Raw genomic sequence first — 23,568 nt, 5'->3', positions numbered from 1 at the left:
GAGAAATTGCAGGAGACACATGTGGATAGGGTGAGACCAAATCTTAATTGTATTCTAGTCCTATTGCCTTGCGGAATTTCTTCTACAGGAATTTTAATACAGAGGGACAATAATATCTTAGAATGGATCTTTTTACAATATAAATCAAGTAAAAAATTAAAAACTTATATGGAAAAAGTATCTGAATTGATTATAAAAGGTAAATTGAGACTTTGTCAGTTAGCAGGTATAGACCCAGCAGAGATTATAGTGTCTTTTACTGCTGATAAAAAAAATAATAGGAAGACAATGAATCCTGAAAAAGGGCTTATGCTAATTTTTGGGAGTGATTAATAGCAATTATCTCAAAAGTGATAGACAATCTTATAAAGAGAACTTCTTGGATTCTTCCCTGAATTGTATGTGATACACCAATAACAGAAACCTGTACATTTTATACTGATGTGAATAAAACAGGGAAGGCTAGTTACAAATCAGAAGAATTAAGTAAGGTGGAACAATGCCCTTATAATTCTCTCCAGAAGGCAGAATTATATGCTATTCTTATGGTACTATGGGATTTTAAAGAACCTCTCAAAATAGTTACTGATTCACACTATGCAGAAAGAGTTACTGTCTTACATATTGAAACTGCTGAATTTATACCAGATGATACGAAATTGACTTCATTATTCATCCAGGTGCAAGACATAATCAGGAAAAAGCTTAGTCCACATAATACACATCTGATCCCATAGAAGTCTTCCAGGTCATCTAGCACAAGGTAATGCAGAAATTGATTAATTATTGATTGAAATTGTGTTCCAGGCCATCTGTATAGCTTTCTTTCAAATTATAATAAAACATACACAATTGAACAGAGTCTGAATTCAATTGTCCAGATTTACCACATCCTAATCCCATGATCTAATTACTTTTATTAGTAGTATCTCTGAATACAAACTTATTTTGCTTGTTGATATGTCCATATGAAATGGATCTACAGACTGTCTAAGAAAATGCAGAATCCCACACATGGAACTCATTCTTCTTCTCTCTCATTCAGGAAACTTGTTCTTTACTTATGTTCTTATAATATACATGCTCACAGATCATTTTCTATGATTTCTACTTTTGTTCTTAATGCTACAAACACGTTAGATATTTATTGTTAATTTGAAACTTAATCTCATAGGAAATGTTCAAGGGCATCAATTTGGTGGGTGTGGTGACAGTATCCTGATTTGAATTTGTTTCCTCCCCTATGCTTCAAGTTATTTGTGCTTGTTTCTCAAGGTATAAATATGGAAATTTTGTGTGAGTTTTATTATTTTTATTTATTTATTTTTTGAGTATAATAGAGGGTTATTTTTTGGGGGGTAGACTCACAGATCATAACGCTCTGCTGGAAAGGGGAAAAGCAAGCAAAATCCCACAGCCTGGAAAGAGTCCAGATGCACGCTTTAAGTCAACATATATAGTATAGGAGGCCACGCCCAAGTGGGTGGGTAACTTAAAGGCTACTGGTGGTAGGAATTCCTACAGCAGTTTGATTTGCATTTACCTGTCTTATTGCTCTAGCTAAGACTTCTAGTACATTTTAATATGTATGAGGGGAGTGGAGAACCTTTTCTGGTTACTGATTTTAGTGGGAAGACTTTTACTTTATTTTTGTTTAGGTTGATGTTGGTTATGACCATGCTACAAATCACTTTTTGGCATTGACATATGTACATTGTATTTCTAGTGTCTTCAGGACTTTCATCATAAAAGGATATTAGATTTTATCAAAGGCCATTTATGCATCAAATGAGATGATTGTGTATATTTTTCTCTTTCAGTTTGTTTATGTGGTGGATTACATTGGCTGGTTTTCATATGCTGAATCATCTCTGTCCAGCTCAGATGAAGTTTTCTTGATCATAGTGAATGATCTTTCTAATGTTTCTTTCTAATATTTCTTGGATTTGGCTTGGAAACATTCTATCAAAAATTTTTGCACCTATGTTCTTAATAGATATTGGCTAAAAGCTCTCCTTCACTGGGTTTTTTAGGTAGTTTATTATCAGGGTAATTGTCTTATAGAAAGGCTTAGCCCTGTTCATTCTGTTTCTATGTTGCAGAGTATTGGTGTTAATTCTTATTTGAAAATTTGAAAGAATTATTCATTGAATTCATCTGAACTTATTTTTTGTTTGTTTGTTTTTGGTTTGGGTTGGTTCTGTGTTAGGAGTATTAGTTACTGTTTCCTTCTTAGGGGTTATAAGTCTATTTACATAGCTTACCTGATCTTGATTTGAGTTTGGAAGGTCTTTTATATCAATAAATTTATAAATTTATTTTAGATTTTCCTATATGCTAGAGTATAGTATTTTTTAATTTTTATTTTTTTACAGTTACAATATTTATATTTATTTTATTTTTTACTATAATTAAGGAAAGCTATAACTATAACCATTTATTCATCAACTCCATCAAAGACTCAAGAAGGATATAATATTACCTAATCAAACAGGAAGTACATTGTAAGCAACTTTCAAAACTCTAGAATTGTCAGAGACATCTCACTATTCTTCCACACAGTTGGGGCATCCATCTTTGTCCTACAGGCCCAAAGTGTCTCTGTGGGTCCTGTATGTCCAGTTTAGTAGTCCAGGCAGGAGCAGTTTTTTGCCAAAATTGCTAGCAAACTCCATAAGGAGCCTCTTTGATGCCCATATTCCTCTTGAAGTAATTGGTGCTGCCAGGAGCAGATGTGTCTCATTGTCCTAACTTATCAAAATATTTTTATTTTATTTTATTTTTTATTGAAAATTTCCACCTCCTCCCCTCCCCTCCCCCCACTCCCTCTCCCCCTCCCCCTCCTCCTCCCTCTCCACTCCAAGGAGCAGTCAGGCTCCCAACCCTATGGGAAGTCCAAGGTCCTCCCTGTTCCCCCCAGGTCCAGGAAGGTGAACATCCAAACAGACTAGGCTCCCACAAAGCCCATCCATGCAGTCGGATCAAAACCCAGCTCCATAGTCCTTGGATTCTCCGTCAGCCCCCATCGTCAGCCACATTCAGAGAGTCCGGTTTCATCTCATGCTCCATCAGTTCCAGTCCAACTGGCCTTGGTGATCTCCTATTAGATCAGTCCCACCGTCTCAGTGAGTGGACACACTTCTCGCAGTCCTGACTTCCTTGCTCATGTTCTCCTTCCTTCTGCTCAGTCCAGTGCTCCAATGTGGGTCTCTATCTCTATCTCCATCCATCGCCAGATGAAGGTTCCTTCTGGATGGAACTCCTCAGCATTGAAACAGGGATACCTGGTAGTCCAAGGACACCACAAACAAAAGAGTAAAGGTGGGGGAAGGGCAGGGTCGAGTGGAACACAGAAGACCCTGCAGCAGGAGCTGGTAGGTGGGGGGGGGAGGCTGTGCTCTTGTGTGAGTTTTAATAGCCAAAGCTTAGGGGATGCCTCTGGGAATATTGGGGCCATAGTCTCTGGTGTCAGTTTGGAGAGATGGCTCACTGATTTAAGTGCAGACTGTTTTTGAAAATGAGGCCTTGGTTCATTTCCAAGCATGCATGTACAGCAGCTCACAACAACCTGTAATCCAACTGGAGAGGATCTGATGCTCACTTCTTATCTCATTGGGCATTTGCACATACCCCCACACATATAAATAATTTTAAATGAAACATGTCTTTTATAAAGAAGATGTATTTGGCTCAAGTGTGCATAGAAAAGAATTTTCAATATTATGCTATAAAGGACTGAAAATTAAAGAGAAACACAATGAGATACCAGAATATGTCCACTGAATTGTAAAAATATCAACGACACCAAGTTCTGGATAGAAGGTGCAGCTGGAGTTCTCAAACATAGTAAGTGGAACCAAGTCTACAGAGACACTTATATGATCAGGTAAGATTTCCTAACAATAATAATAGAGGCTTATCATTGGAATTATCAGCCAAGCTCCTAAGAATTCATCAAATTAAGTTAAAATATACTGCCATGTAATTTTCTACACAAGTACCAGGAGCTAAAGCCCATTGACAGAGCGTTACCTAGGAACTTACTTAGCATGCTTAAGGCCCTGGAATCCATCATCAGCACCTCAGAAGCATTATTTTAAAAGTTGCCACCTCTTTATTCCTTGGCCAATCTAGAAGTAATCAAAATGTTCCACACAGGTAAGTAGATAAGTACATAATGGAACATCTACATAAAGGAAAGATCATTTACTATCATTAATAAATGAACACACTATGAGAAGTCATGCAAGAAGCCTAAACAATAACAGAATGACATTGGTCTAATACAGCATGTAATCTTTCAATTAAGTAAATGCTGTGAGACAAAACTCATAGCTGTGGTTGGCAACCTGTCAGCTGGAACCCCTTGGGATGATGTATATCAGATATACTCCAGATCAGATGTTTACATTACAAATCATAATAGTAGCAACATTACGGTTATAAAGTAGCAACAAAATAATTTTATGGTTTGAGGGTCACCACAACATGGGGAACTGTATTAAAGTGTGAAAACAATAGGAATATTCAGAAGCACTGCCCTATCGTGACAGCAAAATGGTCTTTTCTGAGAGTGATGGCAGGAAATGAGAGGACACAGGATGGATAGAGTATCATCAGTGCTAATATACATATGAGTCTGAGAACAAATGCATGCATTTGCTTTTGTCAAATCTATTGAACTGGATTTGGGTCACCCAAGCCCTGTGGTGTCTTGTCAGGTACTGTTGCCTTCTCCCTGGCCCTCTCCCTCCCTGTGAGAATCATATCTCAGCCTGTTCCCCACAAGTGACTGTCTAGTCATAATGTCTGTCTGGAAGTTCAAGGCTCATCACAATTTTCACACACATATAACCTATAACATCTTGATATACTGCTTCAATTTATGTCCTGTGGTTTTTAAGATTTTATTTTTAGCCATATGTATGTGTCTCTATTCACCCATACATGTGGCTGCCTGTAGAGGCCAGAAGATTAGCAGATTCCCAGGATCTAGAGTAGCATGTGTCTGAAAGGAATCTCACATTAGGTCTAGAAACCAAATTTCAAGAGATTGCAAAAGAGCAGTAAGTGTTTCTAACACCTGAGCACTCTCTACAGCCCCGTATACTGTTTATGTTTAAAAAAATAAAAGGGGAAAGGGCAAATCTATAATGCAAGGAAAATGACTAGAAAGGGCAATGGGAACTCACAGAACCTTAAAAGAAGAACTTGATATCTCGTTTTGTTTGGAGTCTCTCTTGTTTGTACTTCAATTGATATTCTCAAATATTCCAACATTTAAAGTTAACATAGAATTCTATAGAAAATATAATTTAAATATAGGTAATCCACGTATTAAAATTTTGAGTCCCTAAAAACTATGTAAATGTGACAAAAGTTTTGTTACAACAAGAACAAATTTGACCTGAGGTACCCGATTCCCCAGAGATAAAGGAAGGGGAATGAAGAGGAAAGACATGTTATGGGATTATAATCAATGCTTTGAAATGGAGCCATGGGAAGACAACCCACTCACACTTCAACTGGGCTCAGATGTTGGACTTTAAAGTAGAAACTGAACATTTAAAGTATTGAAAATTTTCAGGAGTTTTGGACTTTTAAGGCTGGATTTTTTATCGTATAATGTTACTAAGATATTTTAAGGACAAGAATGGACAGGGAATGATTTAACAGTGAGTAACAGTGAGATTTTTTTTTATTCAACACTGACATTTTATTTTCTGAAGTTTATCATAATTTTACAAAACAGAACAAAACAAAAAAACAGGTATCAAAAACAGCAGTTTACAAAATTTCTACACTGGTTCTCACCTCAGTCAGTGACTCTGGAACTGGTGTCTTGTGTAAAGACTAGCCAGGCTGATTCCCTCTCGAACATGTGCGTTCACGTGATTGCTCTTGGAACTGCTTCATAATAGTAACTTTTTACAAGCACTGGTCATTTTTGAGAACCAATTTGGTTTGTCCAACAAAGTAAACACTTTTTTTTTCTGTGTGGCATTTTTCTTTCTTAAAAAACACGGAGCTGAAACACAGAGTTTGTATTTGTTTGGATCAGAACCAAATTTTCTGAGCTCCCCATTACCTCAAGAACACTGAAGACATCACTGGGCATATGAAATGACAGTGAATACCTGTGGAAATGTCTAAGGCCTGAAGTTTCTGAAGAAAGTAGGGTTTCGTCCAGAGGCTGATCGAGTTTGAATTACATCAGTTTCGATGTCCTTTCTCTGACTTGGGGTGGTTTCCCCAGACAGCCTTATTATCAGAAGGAAAATGTGATGCTTGTGTCAAAGAGGCGCTTATATTTTGCAAATACATTTATGTAGAGCAAGACTACTTGCTCTGGACCCCGGGTCACCACAAAGAGATTGAGAGGCCATGATAATCGGAGGCTAACAGGAAGTAGCATCATCTGGAGGCAAGCAGAAATATAGCTGGAAACTGGTAGTGGGGCTCACCCACTACTTGCTCTGGAAACACATTTTGCTTAAATAAGGGAAGTGTGGTCCAGTTTTGCAATGTTAATAGCTGCCAGTCTCTCATTTTTAAAAATAAAGATCACTTTCTGACTAGCATGAGTTAGGAAACCGGCCTCAAATTTGATCATATCGCTCAGTATTGGTTAAAAACAAAGTAAAACCCTTAAACTAGCTAAAAGAGTTAAAAATTGCACAAACTTGAATATAAATTACAGAATGGTATACATATTATCCACATGATTATGAAAGGATCAAACACCCGCATTAAAACAAAATTTTCTCCACATTATTTCAATTTTCATTAAGGAAACTGATATGTAACTTTCTTCTTTATAGATATGAAAAAGGAAGCAAGAAGGCAAAGCCGAGAGAAACAGATGCTACTCACAGAGCAGCGGTGCCTTTTGGTTGTTTTGGTCTTTGTACCAGCAACTCCCACTGCTGTGGACGCCGTCCAGTTCCAGCTGGAGGATTACACAGTTTTTCTTGCTGTCAAAGCACGAACGATGGACCCTACTCCTCCAGCAGCAAGTGCCTTTTCATGCCACTGTAGCAACAAAGCACTGCTATTGTCGGATGGGCTCTCAAAGCCTTTATAAATATACTTCATTAGCAGGTCCACACCATTCTTGTCCAGAGACTGAACGGCCTTTTCAATATCATTAGCTTTAAAAGAGATGAGCATTTTTAAGACAATGCTGCCTGCCCGGTCCTTCACGGCCTGATTCTTCGTGTTGATAGGGGGGGTTTTCAGAGCTGCCTGCAGCGCGGCCGTCATTGTTTCCTTGTCGCAGGCATGAGTTCACCTCAGCCTCGTTGGGCCCGGTTTGACCATTGCCGCCGTCCTCCTCGTCCACAAACTTGTTCTCATCATATTCGTCCACGTCCACCTTCCGGAAGCGGGCAGACGACACCGTGTTCTTCAACCTCCTGGATTGCGACGCGACGCTGGCCTCCCCTTCGCTGTGCCTCTTCGCCTTTCCCAGTGAGATGTTTGTATGTCAAATTGGCAAGAGATTAATTTTCCTAGTGAACTTCAATTGTCAGATTGATACAACCTAGATTCAACTGAGAGGATGCATGTCAATTAGCAAATTACTTAAATCAGATTGGGTTATGGACTTGTCTTTGGGTGGGTGGCCCGATCCCCTGTGACAGGCATGATTCTTAAGCTAGAGCCCTGAACTGTATGAGAATGCTAGCTAAGCATGCAGGAATGAGCTGTAAGCAGTCTTCTCTGTGGGTGCTGCCCCAGGTCCTGCTTGAGTTTCTGTCATGACTGCCTCAGTGATGGACAGTGACGTGGAAGTGGAAGACAGACAAATCCTTTCTTCTCATCAGCTGCTTTTTATCAGAGTAACTTACCAAGCTACAGTAAAAGAAACCAGAACATTATCCAAATGACTTATTTAGGAAACATTCATTAATTTTCAGAAGCACTCGAAAGACAGCTAAAATGTAAGAAGATCAAGGACATGGGATATACTATTCGGTTGTTCTAATGCAATGACACAGGTGTTCACACGGGATAGAAAAAGTTTCATTTCATAAACATTGAAAGAAAATGCTATAAACATTAAAAATCTCATCTAAGTCTCGCCAGCTGATCCCATACAACAAGCAAAAGAGTAGCAAGACCAGCACAGTTAGTGCAGTGATCACACACAACCTGGGCACCTTCGTGAATCACAGAGGACCCTGGAAAGCAGGGCCAGGCTGGACCCTGAAAGAAGCACAAACACAATTAAACAAGCAAAAATGATGAAATCTAGGCTCTTTTGCCTCCCAGACCAAAACCATTAGAGAAGAAACCATAAGACTTCCGTTCTTGGATGCCCATTGAGGGATTCATATGGCAGCTGGTATGTGTCTCCAACATCCTCAGAGATACCAGATGGGCCACATAACAGACAAGCGGCACCTAGCACTAATAATGTCAAGCAGGTTCAGACCTGCAAGGTAAGAAAAAGTGAACAAAACTTTCAAATAATTGGAGATGATGGTGTAAATCAGAATTTTCTTTCAACATTTGTGAAATGAAACTTTTTCTATCCTGTATTAACACCTGTGTCATTGCATTAGAAGAACTGAATAGTATATATTCAGTGATAATATATATTCTGCAGTGAATACAAAGTCTTAAAACAGAGAAAGGAGAAGTTGGCCCTGACCGGTCGAAGATGTACACAGATAAGGCATTCCTGTGCCTGTCGAAGCCCAGAAACCACAACATTGACATTTCCTGCCACCCCCAACCAGGGAAACGATGATGACGAAAAAATTCAGGGTAAGTTCCTGGTGTCACAAGATGTGGTTAGAATGTAGTAACTTCTGTTTACTGTGGTAATATCAGTCCTGCAGGTTGGGCTAGTGGGGCCCATGCTTAAAAACTCTCAATTAAATCTAGTGCAATGTAACCTCCTTGGAATCTATGATAAGGACCCTAGTAAAACCTCCTAGTAATGGCGAATATGGAGCCTGAACTGTTCCTCTTCTGTAACCAGGCAAGGCTTCCAGTGGTGGTACTGGGACATGAATCCAGTCACAAAACCTTCTACCTACAATTTGTCCTGCCTGTACAATATTCTGGGAGTAAAGGTAGCACAGAACTTGTGTTTGTGGCCAATCAATAACTTATCCAACTTGAGACTCACACCATGAGAGGGAGCCATTCTTGACATTGTCCAGATGACCAGAAAGCAGAGGTTGTATACCCTAGAGACTTAGGATAGAACCAAAGGCAAGTAGAAAAAAAAGCCAATGAAACATTTCCTAGTGACATTCTACTATACTCAGAGACCTGAGCCTAGCATAATATTCATCAGAAAGATTTCACCCAGCAACTGATGGGAACAGATGCAGAGACCCACAGTCAAACATTAGGCAGAGCTCAAAGAACCCTATTTGGTAAGTGGGGAGGAAGGATTGTAGAAGACAGAGGGTTTGAAGCTATCCCAAGAACACTCTGCACAGAATCAATTAAGCATGACTCATAAGGGTTCACAGAGACTGAAGCAACAATTAGGAAGAACGTAAGCTATGTCTTCTGCATATATGTTATGATTGTGTATCTTGGTGTTCTAATGGGACTCCTAAAAGTGGAACCAGGAGCTCTGAATCTTTTGTTTGATTTTGGTACCCTTTTACTCCTAGGTGGTTGCCTCAGTCAGCCTTGATATGAGGATATGAGCCTAGTTTTGGGGAATGGTTTTATGACAGGGTTTCTGAGCCTAGTTTTATTATAACTTGTTATACTGTGCTTGGTTGATATCCCTGGGAAGCCTGCCATTTTCTGAAGTGAAAAAGATTAAGAGTGGATCTGGAGGAGAAGAGAGATGAAGGGCAGGAGAAAATAGGAGGACTGGAACAAGGGGAAAGTGCAGTGGGGATTTAATATATGAGAGATTAAGAAAGGATAAAAAAGAACTTTCCAGTAGTGTTTCCCAAAAGAATATCAACACAAGAGCACATTTTCTGTATAATCTGACTTGTAGTACCACACTGACTGGTGGAGATGATTGTCCCTAATTCATAAACAAGGAAACCAGGAATGCAGAAATTAAGAAATTTATAAAACCCTGAAATTACTTCAAATTTCTTTCAAATCCAATTTAGATTGGACTTGGACTTTATGCAAACCATGTCTTCTACTGTAGTAAAGACTCCAGTGTAGCCACTCAACAGCTGAGAATGAATGAGAAGGAAACAGGACTCTGAATCCAACTTTCCTTTTCTCATTGAGCTCAGGTTTCTTCCCTGGTACAGGTGTATGGAATTCCCAGCATGACCAATGGCTGTCCTGAGTCACTGTGATAGATATCAAATGGGAAAATCAATGGTAATATTTTGTGTGTGATCTAACAAACAAGGCTTACTTGAAGATCAGAGTGTGCAGCTAAGCCACTAGTTAGGTGTAGAGGCCAGGCACTGGTGGTGTACACCTTCAATCCCAGGACTCAGGAGGCAGAGGCAGATGGATTTCTATGAGTTCAAGGCCACCCTGGGCTACGCTAGATTGATCCAGTCCAAAAGACAAACAGAGCTAGGTGGTAGTGGCTCATACTTTAATCCCAGTACTTGGGGCCACATTCTTTTAATCCCAGCACTAGGGAAGTGGAGACAGGAAAGGATATGGCTGGGCAGAGAGAGGAATATAAGTTGGGAGGAGAAAGGAGCCCATGGCATTCAGTCTGAGGATTAGTGGAGACAGGATCTTTCCCACTTTGGTCTGAGGTAAAAGGTCTCTCAAATGGCTGCTCCTTTACTTCTCTTATCTTCCAATATTTATCTTCCAATATGAATCCAGGTTTTTATTATTTAGACAAATTAGAAATTATGTAACAAAAAACACATGAAAATCCTTAATGAGAATTATATTTTTTACTTTTCTGTTGTGATGAAAGGCAACTTGTGGATGAAAGGATTTAATTGGGTTTATGCTTCCAGAGATATACAGTCCGCCAGTATGGGGAGGCAAGGCAGCAAGCAGCAGCCATGGAGGTAGGAAGAGAAAGCTGATCACTCACATTGGACATTCTTATTTAACTGAGACTTCTTTTCTCAAGAGAGCCAACACTATGCCAATATGACAGTTTGATTTCTAGAACACTGCACCACTTGTCAACTTGAAACACAATCACCTTACCTTAAGCTATCCTCTTTCAATTCCTTGTCCCCGAGATCTCATGTTAACATGATTACATGAAACTTAGCTAGATTTAAGAGTTCCACAACATCTAAATTTTTTTTTTTTTTTAGTTTTTCGAGACAGAGTTTCTCTGTAGCTTTGGAGCCTGTCCTGGCACTAGTTCTTGTAGACCAGGCTGGCCTCGAACTCACAGAGATCCGCCTGCCTCTGCCTCCCAAGTGCTGGGATTAAAGGCGTGCGCCACCACCGCCCGGCAACATCTAAAAATTTAAACATATTAAAAGCCCAAGGCTCTTCAAAACTACAAAGTATTTTAATTATGGGTTCCTCTAAAACTAAAAACAAATTACATGTCTCTTATTGCAAAATGAAAGAAGATAAAGTTTGTAGAAAAGCAACTCCAAATCCCACTGTGTAAATCCAATTTCTGCTGCTCAATATTCATCATTTGGGGCTTCTTAGTGGGTAATCTATCTCCAAAAGGTTTAAGCCGTCTCCTTTCTCTAGTTCTTCCATACAGAGAACACATGACTTGGCTCCTAGGCTCATGCTACCTCCACTCCACATTTGCCACTGCCCTTTTCAGAAATCCCATGGGCCTGACATCTCCATTTTGCTGGGATCTTCATTAAAATTAAGGTTGTAACTTTCCTAATGCCACACCTGATCTCACCAAAGAAATGTCCGACTGCCATGTAGTACCAAGACTCGGTTCCTATCCATGAATCTATTCAATCATGCGTTTTTTTTACACATTCAAAACTGGTATCACTTAAGAGTCTCTTACACATCACCAAGATTGGCTGCCAGATGAAGATTCAGCCTTGGTTCTCTTGGACTATAACTCCTGTCAGCTGACCCTAAGGAAAATGCATTCCTAATGCCCCAGTAGTTCTGAGCTCTTATTATTCACAGCTGATTCTTCAGTACCTGGTGACCAACACTCTTTTTGTTCAAGAGAAACACAGGTTTATCCTCAGTGATTCAGACCTAGTTTTAATCACAGCTGATTGTGAAGGCCCAGCTGACAACCAGCCACAGACTCTTTTTAAAAATTTTATTTTATTTAATTAACAGTTTTTTTGAGTTATTGTACATACCAACCACAGTTTTGCTTCCCTCTTCTTCTCCTTTTCCTCACACTCCCATCTGCTCCCCTCCCCATTTACTCCTCCTTTGTCTCTATTTAGAATGGGGCAGGCCTCCAAGTATGTGCTTGGACAAAGCATGGCACATCAAGTTAGGTAGGACTGAGCTACTCCTTCTGCATCAAGGTTGGCAAAGGTAATCCAGGATGGGGAATAGATCCCAAAAAGCCAGCTATGTGCCTGAGACAGGTCCTGATCTCACTGCTAGGAGCCTTACAACCACACCAAGCTACACAACATGCAGGAGGGCCTAAGTCAGTACCCTGAAGGTTCCCTAACTATGGGTCCAGAGTCCATGGTACTCCACAAGCTCAGGTCAGCTGTCTCTGTGGGTTCCCAAATAATGACCTTGACTCCCCTGTCTTACACAGTCCTCTGTCTTTCTTCAGAAGGATTACCCAGAGCTCAGCCCAGTGTGGCTGTGGATCTCTGCATCCAGTCACAGACTCTTAATACAAAATTTCACACAAATGACCTCTGGCCCGATTCTTAATTAAGTCCTTGTTCTTTCTGAAACCTCCAAAGTTCATCATCTAAGCTCTACAATAACTTCTTATTAAGCTCTGAAAATTCATCAGAATTCCCAACCAAAAGTTCTAATATATTTAAGATAATTTTCTTCTGCTTCTTCCCGGTGATGGTGATCAGTTCTTCCTGTTGTATGACCATGTTTCTTTTTAGACTGTTGAATGAATTTTTACATTGGCACCTACCCATGTCTTCCTCAAATTGGTGCCGGCATTGTCTTTGCTTCTTGATCCAATCCTTGCAGTTGCTGTTTGTGTCTTAGGGAGCTGCTGATGTCTCTCTTGGCTCACTCTCTTGTTTTGCTCTGTGCAGTTGCACCCTGTGCTTCAGAGTTCTGAGGTCGCAGGTGATAGGTGGGTTTAGGGACAGAGTGGACCTTGTAGCTTACAGGGTCTGATCGATGGTGGGTATTGGAGCAGCCTACCTGTAGGAAGCTTGCCTGCTGGCTGGCTAGTGAAGCTGAGGCAGGTGGGGGAGAGGCCTGGGGTTTTGCCCTGGTATTAAGGCTCTAGAGAATAGGGTGCCCAGCCGGCTGGCCGATCATTCACCTCTTGGTTCACTGTGACTATTTCAATTCTAAAGCTTCAGTATGTGATAATCTCAACTGAAGCAGAAATAGGACAGCACATTGTGAGCATATCAAGGGAAAGAAATCCACAGATTTTCTTAAGTTCATGTGTCTATAGGACTCAGAACCCAGTCAAGACACAAATCATTCTCTTACCTCTTTAAATATGCATCTCCCTTCCAGGCACAACTTTTTGCTTCAGATCACTGCTGTGCATATTTCTGTTCTAAACTAAACTTTAGAGTTCAAATTGAAATTGTATAGCATAATGCTTGATACACATGTGGTTAAAGGGTTGTTAGAGTTGAACAAACTAACTGATATATTATCTCATATAAATATTCAGATTTTCACCTTGGAGCAAAAACTTCAAACTTAGAAAAATTCCCAAGTGCCATCTACTGTTATTACAATGAGATCCTATGTTGTTTGTTACGGTTGTGGTTTGACTGAGAATGGCTGCCATAGGCTCATATGTCTGGATGTTTGAATTGGCATAACTGTTTGGACAGGGTTAGAAGGTGAAATCTTTGTGCAGGAACAATGGCATTAGGGGTCATCAATGGGGTTTCAAACACTGTAACTATTCTCAGTGCCCACACCCCATGTCTTGGATTAGATGCAAGCTCTCAACTACACCTCCAGTGCCCTGTCTGCCTACACATTGCCATGCTTCCTATCATGGCGGCCACACATGTTCACTCTCTGAAACTGTGATCACCCAAATTAAATGCCTTCTTTCTGTAAGTTGCCTTGGTCATAGTTTCTCATCACAGGAACATAAATGTAACTCAGACAGAAGCTGGTTGCGGAGTGTGCTATTGCTGTAACCTGCCTAACCATGCTGCTTTCCAAGGAATGCAGCAGATTATGGAAATTTGGATTAGGGAAGTAGTTGAAAGTTGTAAGTGGGGCTTATCAAGCCATTGTAGTGGGAACTTGGATGACAATTATGTGGAGATCACTGTAGACTATGGAGGCCCAGCCTAAGAGTTTTCAGTAGGGAACAATGTTAGCAATTATGCTACAGAACATTATTGGTATATTTTGTAAAGAATGTTGCCTCTTTTTGTCCTGTCTTAAGAATCTGCCTGAGTGTAAATGGAAGAGATTGGGACTAATTTTGTTTGCAAAGGATATTATGTCTACAGTGAAAATGAGTAAACAGGGCAAAAAGAATACAATTGTAGAGAAATTGGTCACCAGGTTATTTAATGTTGGAGCTAAGTCTTGTGCTTAGGGTAGTCTAAAGAAAGCCCTGATGTGCAATGGCATAAAGGAGTGCTGCTCTCAGGGCAAGAACTTACCCAGCTAAGGTTCCATCTCACAAAATGGAAATGCCTAAGGACTATCCTAAAACAAAGAAAAACTGTTCAACAATGAAAGCAACACATTAAAGTTTATGTAACAGTTACTCAAGGAAAAGGTCAGGCTACATACTAAGCAGAATATAGAACTTGGCAGTATCATCCATGTGGTTCTGGTCTTTTAGTCAAGAGGGACTGAGGAGTAAAGTCGCTGTGGAATCTTCCCTCTAGTTTACTTTCTCTCATAACTTACATTACCATCTAAAACTATCATAACTTACATTACCATCTAAAACTATCTCTCAACTTTATATACTTTACATTACCTTAGTGAAATTCTTTTCCAAGTCACATAAACAATGAAAACTATAACTCTCTAGTCTACAATTACCTCAGATACCCAAGAAGGAAATAATATTAACCGAGTAAGAAGAAATTTTAAGCAAGCGACTTCTAAAAATTGTGAGGAATGACAGAAAATGTTGGGTGCCTGGGCAGTCAACCAAAATTCCTCTGCAACTTTGGGGCATCCATCTTCAGCCTATTGGCCTAGAACATCTGACGAACTTTTCTATGAAGCAGAGTTTTTGAAGGACTGCCCTATCTTATCTGGGCAAGGTTTGGCAGTCACTCTCTTTTGTGTCCTACTTGTCCCACTAGGACAGCATACTCTTAGCAGTTGAGGCGAGGGTACTTTCTTGCCTAGTGGCTTACTTTTGCCACAAAGAAAGCAACCTCCATGTAAAGATTCTTCAATGTCCATTATCCTCTCTGAAGTAGATTGGTGTTACCAGGACCAGACATGTCTCATTGTCATTAAAAAGAACCCTTGTTATTAAAACATCTTAAATACCATATTCTGTAATTCTCTGAAATATTTGAGGATGACCTGTCTGTTTAAAATATATCTCTGCTTGACTCTCTAATGTGAGTCTACAATTTTGAATATAATAGGTAATTAATCACTGACCTGTATTTTCTTATTATCCTAAACAATTGGTAATAATAATTTTCAAGGACTAGACATTTGCATTACATTGTTAAATGAGTTGTAGAGGTACAATACCTTGAACAAGAGTAGAAATGCATGTACAATATGTTTTAACAAAATTAATCTCAAATTTGTATCAATATACAAAATTTGTATACAATATACAAAAGTCCAATCCAATGTAAAACATTTAAAACTAGTAGTTGTTTTCTAAAAGTAGATTTAATAATGCACCTTTTTATTTTATCATATTTACATCATTCCTTTTTTTCAAAGTAGATTCTACCCTTTTATCCTATAATATCTGTACCCCCTTTTTTCTTTTCAAAACAAGAACTTTGAATCTAATTTCTTTCACTTAGCTTTTTTCCTGACCATTGCCAATAACAATTTGTATGTAATCAATCCCTATAAACAATGACAATATTCATAACACATTGAATGATCTAAAACCACCCACCCTACCTTTTGGGGATGTAGGCATTGTGTTCTTAAATTTACTTCTTGCTGTATTGGGGCAATGGTATCTTTAGGGCATCCTGAAAAGAAAAAATTGCATTGTCAGATCCTGGGAGAGGTAGCTTAATGGGGGTTTCTGAGTACTATCCTCAGCACTCCATTAGGGTTCAGAGCAGGATGTGTGTAGCAAGTGAAACTGGCTAAGATATCTGAGGGTAAATAAAATAAATTAGCTCACATAAGTCTTTTTTTTTTACCATGCCCTCATTTATTCTTCCTATGCTTTCCCCAATGCTCTCTTGATGTTTCACTATCAATGGTTTTCCTTGCAGTTCCTTGCAGTACCCTTATTGAGTGCCATTGACAGCTCACCCTTGTTCCAAATTTGTGTTTTACTACTAGAGAGTCTTCATAACTCAACTCAGCACATAATCCTAATCCTAATTCCTGTCTTAAACTATTCCAGGTGACTATTATGACCATATATTCACTGGTAATTGCAAACATGGCAGCATAATCCCTATATGCTGGCATAAGTAATTTTTCCTTATGAACAATTGTTACACTGTGTATATGTATTTCTGCTCTTGCTTAAGGTATTATGTTTATACAACTCATTTAAAATGTAATGTGTAGGAGCTGAATTATACAGGCCAATGTTTCTACATTGTCTGGTGGTCAGAAAATTCTGAGGGACCTACAAGGCACAATTTGCACCTGCCACACAGAAGGTGGTCACTGGGCTTTTAATAGTAAAACAACCTGACACCATCTTAAACAGTTGATCAGGATATGCTAACGTCATTCTGCTCCTTCTATTGTAAACTAGGAGGTCACCTGGGGAAGAGGTGTTTTTTAGTACATGAAAAAAATGGACATGGACAGGACAATATTTATTTATGTGCTGGCTCAAGGAAGAATGTCTTGCATCCAGCCTTACAACCAGGGTTTAACTATGGATTTCACAAGGTATCGTTTGACCTCCAAGCTTTATCCATAGTATCTACATGGCTGAATTTTAAAAACACAAAAGCTTACACAAAATAAATATTTAAAACTTGAATTATTTATTTATCAACCTAGAGTTTTTATGACTATTTGAGTTCATAAAAATGGGGAGTTAGGCAATCTTTTAGCTTTGCTCAGTATGATTCTGAGTGACCATTTCTTCACTGTCTGTCACATGAAGATGCACAGCTATTGCAACATCTAAGGAAATAGGTAAGAGGCAAGTTTCTCATTGTAGTATGATTAAAATGTAGATAACATTAATGTAGATGGAAAGGAAAGAGTTGCTTGTAATATTTCTTCCAACTCTGAACACCATGATTTGTACAGGAATACAAGCTTGGGGAACTGACAGAAAATTAAGTCTAGGCTTTGATTCAAAGGCCACTACCAGATCTGCTTTGTGAAGTTCAGTGTTGGATAAAGACCCTGCTTGACTACCTCCAAATCTATGTTCACAGGAGAGTCACTAGAGCAGCACTAGCAAAAAGAAAACATCTCATCTTCCAATGGTGTGTGTTAGACTAAGGAAGGAGTAAGAATTTACCTGCTGTGCAGATGGCAAGGAGAACAGCAGGGAGTTTTATTTAGAGCTCAATGTCAAGCCTTTCAGAAAATGAACTCACACTAGCAGAAGAGAAACTGTGAACACAGATCAGGACTTGGGGAGAGCAGCATAAAGAAGCATCCCACTGTAACCTATGCACTCATTGGACAGGACTGGGTATCTGCAAATCATACTGTAGGTACATGGTCCCTTACAAAGAATGTGCATATTGCTGTGATTCTGAGGCTCAACACATAAGCTTGTTAGAAGTCTTGGTTTCCAAGGGAGTGTCACCATTACTTGCCCTCCATCTTTGAGTAACACAACAATGACCAAGCCAATGGTCTATACAAAACTATAAAAATGTTTTCAACCAGGCTGAAAACTCTGCTCCAGTAATACAGATCAGTGTTTTGATGGTCATCATCAACATGTCTCCTTCAAGATTTGGAACAATCCCGAGGTTCTTAAAATTCTTAAAGCTTTGGAACTCAGTGCCACTTTACCTAGAATCTATCTAGGAATCCAAGGCCACTTCCTTTATTAATAGTACATAAATCTTTGACTACATAGTGTGTGGTAAGGCCTAATCATTGGTTTAAGAAGCAGAACTCTTTGTTCTGGAACATTGTACTGAGTAGATAAATTTTTATACTGGGAAGATCTGTACTATAGCCTAAAGGATTATATATTACATTCAGGTAATAATAACTATTTTAACCAGTGCTTAGTGAAATATGCTGGGGTCACAACTCTGTCTCTACGGTATAACCTCACACAGTATGCATTTCTATTCTATTTCAGAACTATGCATATTGTGATAGGCTGTGAGTTCACATTCTGACAAGCTTGGTCTCACTCTAGGCCAGTCTATGCTCAGAAATGACTCGCATATCCAGGACTATTGCCAACCTCTCTGACTATAGAGCTGTTCAGGGCCACCTGTGTGAGACTGCACTGGTACTAGAAAGATGCTTGTCCTTCTGCGGGAAACTGTAAGACATACCAACACCTGCATGACATTGTAAAAGGCATGCTAAATAGTGAATTTCTGACACATAACTAAATCAAAAAAATCAAGACTATTTTTTCATAAAAAATAAAAGTTACCTATTAGGGGCAGTGGAAAAAATAAAAGAATTTGAAAATGGAGTGGAGTTTAGTAAAATGCTGCCCACTGACCATGGTGTGACCATTAAACAGTCACTATGAAAATCAGTATGGAGAATTCTCAAAATCCTGAAAGTAAGCAATTATATGGCTCAGCAAAACTACTCATTGGCACATTCTCGTAGGAGTTGACATCCTACTCCACAGATAATTTCCCAGTCATTTGCACTGACTCTCAATTCACAAGAGCTAGGAAATGGAAAAGGCCTAAATGTTCTTCAACTAAAAAATAGATAACACACAGGTGGAGAGTGTTCAACTAGGAAGAAATTGAAGTCATGAGATTTGCAAGTAAATGAGTGAAACTAGGCAGAAGAACACTATAAAATAGTACAGAAGAGGAAAGCTAAACACTACATGTTATTCATATTTGTGGATCCTAACTCCAAATCTTTATATCTGAGTATATAACCTGAAAGAACCAAAGAGCCAACATGTCCTAGTTTGCTTTTTATTGCTGTGATAAAGCCGATGTCCAAAAGTGAATATTTGGCTTACATATCCTTTGTCTAGTCTATTGTTGGAAGCCAACGCAAGGACTCAGTACAGGAAGCTTCACTTCAGAACTTAAAGAGAAGGCATGAAGAAGTGCTACTTGCTGGTTAACTCTCTATGGTTTTCTCAGTTTGCTTAGTTATATAACACAGGAACACCTGAGTGGAGATGGCAGTGTCCCTAGTAGTGGGGCTAGCCTAAATTAGTGATTAATCAAGAAAATCACCTGAGATGTTACGAACCAGATTGATAAAATTAATTCCTCATTTGGGAGAACTTCTTTCAAGATATGTCTATGTTTGTGTTTACCAATACTGATTCACAAACCAGAGTACTATAAAGAAATCACACCATTATGGCAGAGAAGGGAGTTAAGACAGGTGGAATATAGAACACAGGTTCTTTAAAGAGGAAATGAAAAAATAGAAGACTTAATTGCAGATGAAAAAAATTGTAGAGAAAATGGAGAGTGATGAAGAGAGGTTAAAAAACACTATGGATATTTGAAAAGGCAAAAAATAAATATCAGTTTATCATCATTCTTCAAAAGTATATTTTAATGGAGTTCCACTATATAGGATGATATTGCTCCTGTCAAGAGCACCAGACTCTCTTCCAAAACTTCTAGTTCCAGGCATGTGATACCTCTCTTTGAATAATTGGCCCTGATGGTCCAAGAGACTACCAAAATAATACAGGCTATTGACATTACCATGAAGTTAAGACCCTATTGGAAAACTTCATATATTTCAGACATAGGGCATTGAGGAATCAAGCTGGAACTGACTTGTGTGCAATATGAAAAGCTGAAAATGCAGAGAACCAAAACATTCTCTAAGTTGTATAATTCTGCTCCCTGTTTATCAAGAAACCAACCAACCAATCAGTGTAACACACTAACTCAAAAACCCAATGAATAATTCCATCACTTAAAAAGTCATTCATCTTAAAATAGATTGGGAAGATAAAGTTGGATTTTGTAAATTATAAAAATGTTTCTAGATAGTCCTGGAAAGATGGCTTAGGGGGAAAAATATTTGTCCTGAAGTTGTAAGGGCCTGATTCAAAATCCCTATTACCAACATTGATGCTGTTTAGTGGTCTGCCTGCAATTTCAGCACATGAGAATACCTAGAATAGATAAACTAGTATAAAAGGTACATCTTGTTTCAACTGAAACTAAGAGGGTGGGGAAATCTAAGAATAGGCATGACCAGGGGATTAGAGATAGGATCCAGATCAACTGTCAAGAACAGTCTCGTGAAGAGCGTGACTCAAAGGAATGATGCTCGCATGACACTTCAGATGCAAGATCCAAGTACAGGAAACCACAGTTCTCTCTGCTCTATTTATCAGCCTTTCTCAAGCACCAATTTCATTGCATTCTCCAGGCTACAGAAGTCTTTCATGGAGATGGCTGACTAAGTGGACACTTCACTTCATTACAGACCAGCTTGCCACCTCCCATATGAAAAATGGAAAATAGGTAAGAGGTTTTTTGAAACCTTTCTCCCAAAGATTTTATCTCTTTTTTTTAGTCTGTGACCATATAACACCTTGAGGTAAAGAATCCAAAAAGCATAGGTGTTTCTTAAGAATCAGAGTTACATGCAGGGATGGTAATGCCTCCAAAAGTTCCTTTATTGTATAAGATTATTTTGGCTATCCTGGGTTTTTGTTTTTCCATATAAAGTTGATTAATGTCCTCTCAAGATCTGTGAAGAATTTCGATGGAATTTTAATTGGGATTGCATTGAATCTATAAATTGCCCTTGGTAGAATTGCCATTTTTACTATATTGATCCTCCCAATCCAAGAGCAAGGGAGGTCCTTCCATTTTCTGGTATCCTCCTCAGTTTCTTTCTTCAAGGACTTAAAGTTCTTGTCAAATAGATCCTTCACATCCTTGGTTAGAGTTACCCCAAGATATTTTATGCTATTTGTGGCTATCGTGAAAGGTGATGCTTCTCTGATTTCCCTCTCTGCTTCCTTATCCTTTGTGTATAGGAGGGCAACTGATTTTTTGGAATTGATCTTGTATCCTGCCACGCTACTAAAGGTGTTTATCAGCTGTAGGAGTTCTTTGCTGGAGTTTATGGGGTCGCTCATGTACACTATCATATCATCTGCAAATAATCCATAGATGATATTGACCCTGACAGGACCGCAGGCCAGCTGCATGATATCAGGATGGTAGCAGTAGCAATGGGATAGAATGACACCCTTACAAAATGGCAACCTTTTGAGCAGAATGGGCAAGGGTATCATTAACATCACACCCCTAACAACAGCTGCAAGTCCCATTCTGATAATCCAAGGGGATGTTAAAACCACAGTATAGTGTAATGGATTACTAATAGCAAAGAAACAGTCAAAAGCCATGGCCAGTAGGATGGCTGACTCCATGGAAGAGAAGGTATGAATGAAGAACATCTGTGTCAAGCAAGAGTGGAACTTGATTGCTCTGTGATCCAGGAGGAAGACATTCAATACTGTAGGCAGAGTTGATACAGACAAACCCATGTCTGTAGCTGCCAGCATAGACAGGAAGATGTACTGAGGCTCGTGCAGGATGGGGGTGGTTTTGATAACAAAGAGGATGGTGCAGTTTCCTAGAAGGGCAATTAGGTACATGACACATAGGGGGATAGAGAACCATATCTGCACATCTTCTAGCCCAAGGATGCCTATAAGAAGAAGGGTAGTGGGTTGGAACCAGCTACTGTTTGTATTCTCCATGAAGAGATCCCTAATCCAGCCTATGCCAGCTTCCAAAGGTTTCTGCTGTAAAGACAAAAATGGTAGATTTTAAGATAAGACATAATTCATAATGTTCTCTTGAGTCAACAATAATTCTGACATATTTATATGAAAAAAGTCAGGTTTCCAAACCTATCTGAAGAACTGTCTGCAGCTTGGAAAAATGATAACTGCTATTATATGTAGGAAATAATATGATTCCCTTGACTTAGCACACTCAATCTAATGACAATGATTAAGTATAAATGAAAATTAAGGGCATAATTTATTGTGTCTCTCAATGGTAATATCAAAGTAGTCTCAAAATCACGATTTGATGTTATGTATTTATGTTTCTGTCTGCTTCATTTGCACTAAACTTATCAGAGTTCTCAAAATAATCCTTGTACCTTCCCACATATCAGCATCATATTTGGCAACACTCCAGTCTCTAGTAACATGAACATTTTTTTCTGATATTTCTTCTGAATAAATAAAATGCAGGGTTAAGTTAATAACTATCATAATATATTTGTCATTGACCAACTTCAAAAAAAAAAAGAATCAGAGTTCCAAATGCTACTCTTTAGCATCGTGTGCTAGTAGACATGACTTCAGGAGATTGGAATCCTATGAGTTAAGGCAGTGCCCACTTCTTTAATTTCTCCTCATCTCAAATATATAAATATTCTGTTATTGTGAGAATTATGCCACATTCCTCTACTTGGCAAGCCATATACTTACAGGCACCCTCTATATAAGCCAAGTTCTCTCAGTAACTCAGCCACCTGTGTTTCTGGAAATGGGAAATTTCATTTTGTGTGTGTGTGTGGAAACTCAGCTCTGTAGAACACAGATGGTCTAAAACTGAGTTACTTAAAAGAACATAATTAAGTATAGTTTACTGATAATATACATATTTATAGAATATAAAACATGATGTTAAACCCAACTCCAACCCAAGAACACATGGAGTATGTAGATGTACCAACAGTAATAAGCATCTGAATCAAGTGTTGAGTTCTACTATGGATGTAGGTGTAGTTGTGCTAAATCAGATATATAACTAATTTACTAATCTGAAAATTTGATTTCTGTGTACAATGTACTCTTACTACCCTCCCCTCTCCTCTCTTACCTCCATCTGATTCATTTTAACTTCCTTCTCCATCCCTCCTACACCCTTTCCCAGATTCATCACTTTTGGTCTTGTCTGTAATATAGCAAAAGACAAGAGATATGTACTTAATGTTTCATACCTGGAAGGGTGAGCAGTTTGATTGGAAACTGATTGCTCTCAGGACATTAAATACAAGTTTCCTTGGTCTCCTCGTTTTAGATATTTTCACATACGTGTGCTATTTATATGACAGATTTAATTTTTCAAGTAAAATAGCACATGCCCATTCAGCTCTGACCATCAGAATTCTTCATGTGCCATCTGCCCTTGACACTTATCACTACAGTTTGGTGTG

General features: G+C 38.8%; 1 protein-coding gene and 1 pseudogene across 1 annotated transcript; both read right to left on the bottom strand.

The window, feature by feature from the left end:
- Window positions 1-6,736: 6,736 nt before the first annotated feature.
- On the bottom strand, window positions 6,737-7,400 carry LOC142837429 (actin-related protein 2/3 complex subunit 5 pseudogene; annotated as a pseudogene).
- On the bottom strand, window positions 7,356-22,093 carry LOC142837849 (olfactory receptor 51G2-like). Its single transcript, XM_075953215.1, has 3 exons — window positions 21,442-22,093; window positions 8,155-8,208; window positions 7,356-7,462 (listed from the first exon to the last, which is right to left on the bottom strand). Exons 1-3 carry the CDS (start codon window positions 22,091-22,093, stop codon window positions 7,356-7,358), a joined length of 813 nt encoding a protein of 270 aa, XP_075809330.1.
- Between the last annotated feature and the right edge of the window lie 1,475 nt (window positions 22,094-23,568).

This window comes from Microtus pennsylvanicus, chromosome 18 (genome assembly GCF_037038515.1).
Source record: "Microtus pennsylvanicus isolate mMicPen1 chromosome 18, mMicPen1.hap1, whole genome shotgun sequence".
Classification (NCBI taxonomy): domain Eukaryota; kingdom Metazoa; phylum Chordata; class Mammalia; order Rodentia; family Cricetidae; genus Microtus; species Microtus pennsylvanicus.
This window is presented reverse-complemented; position numbering and strand designations above follow the sequence as displayed.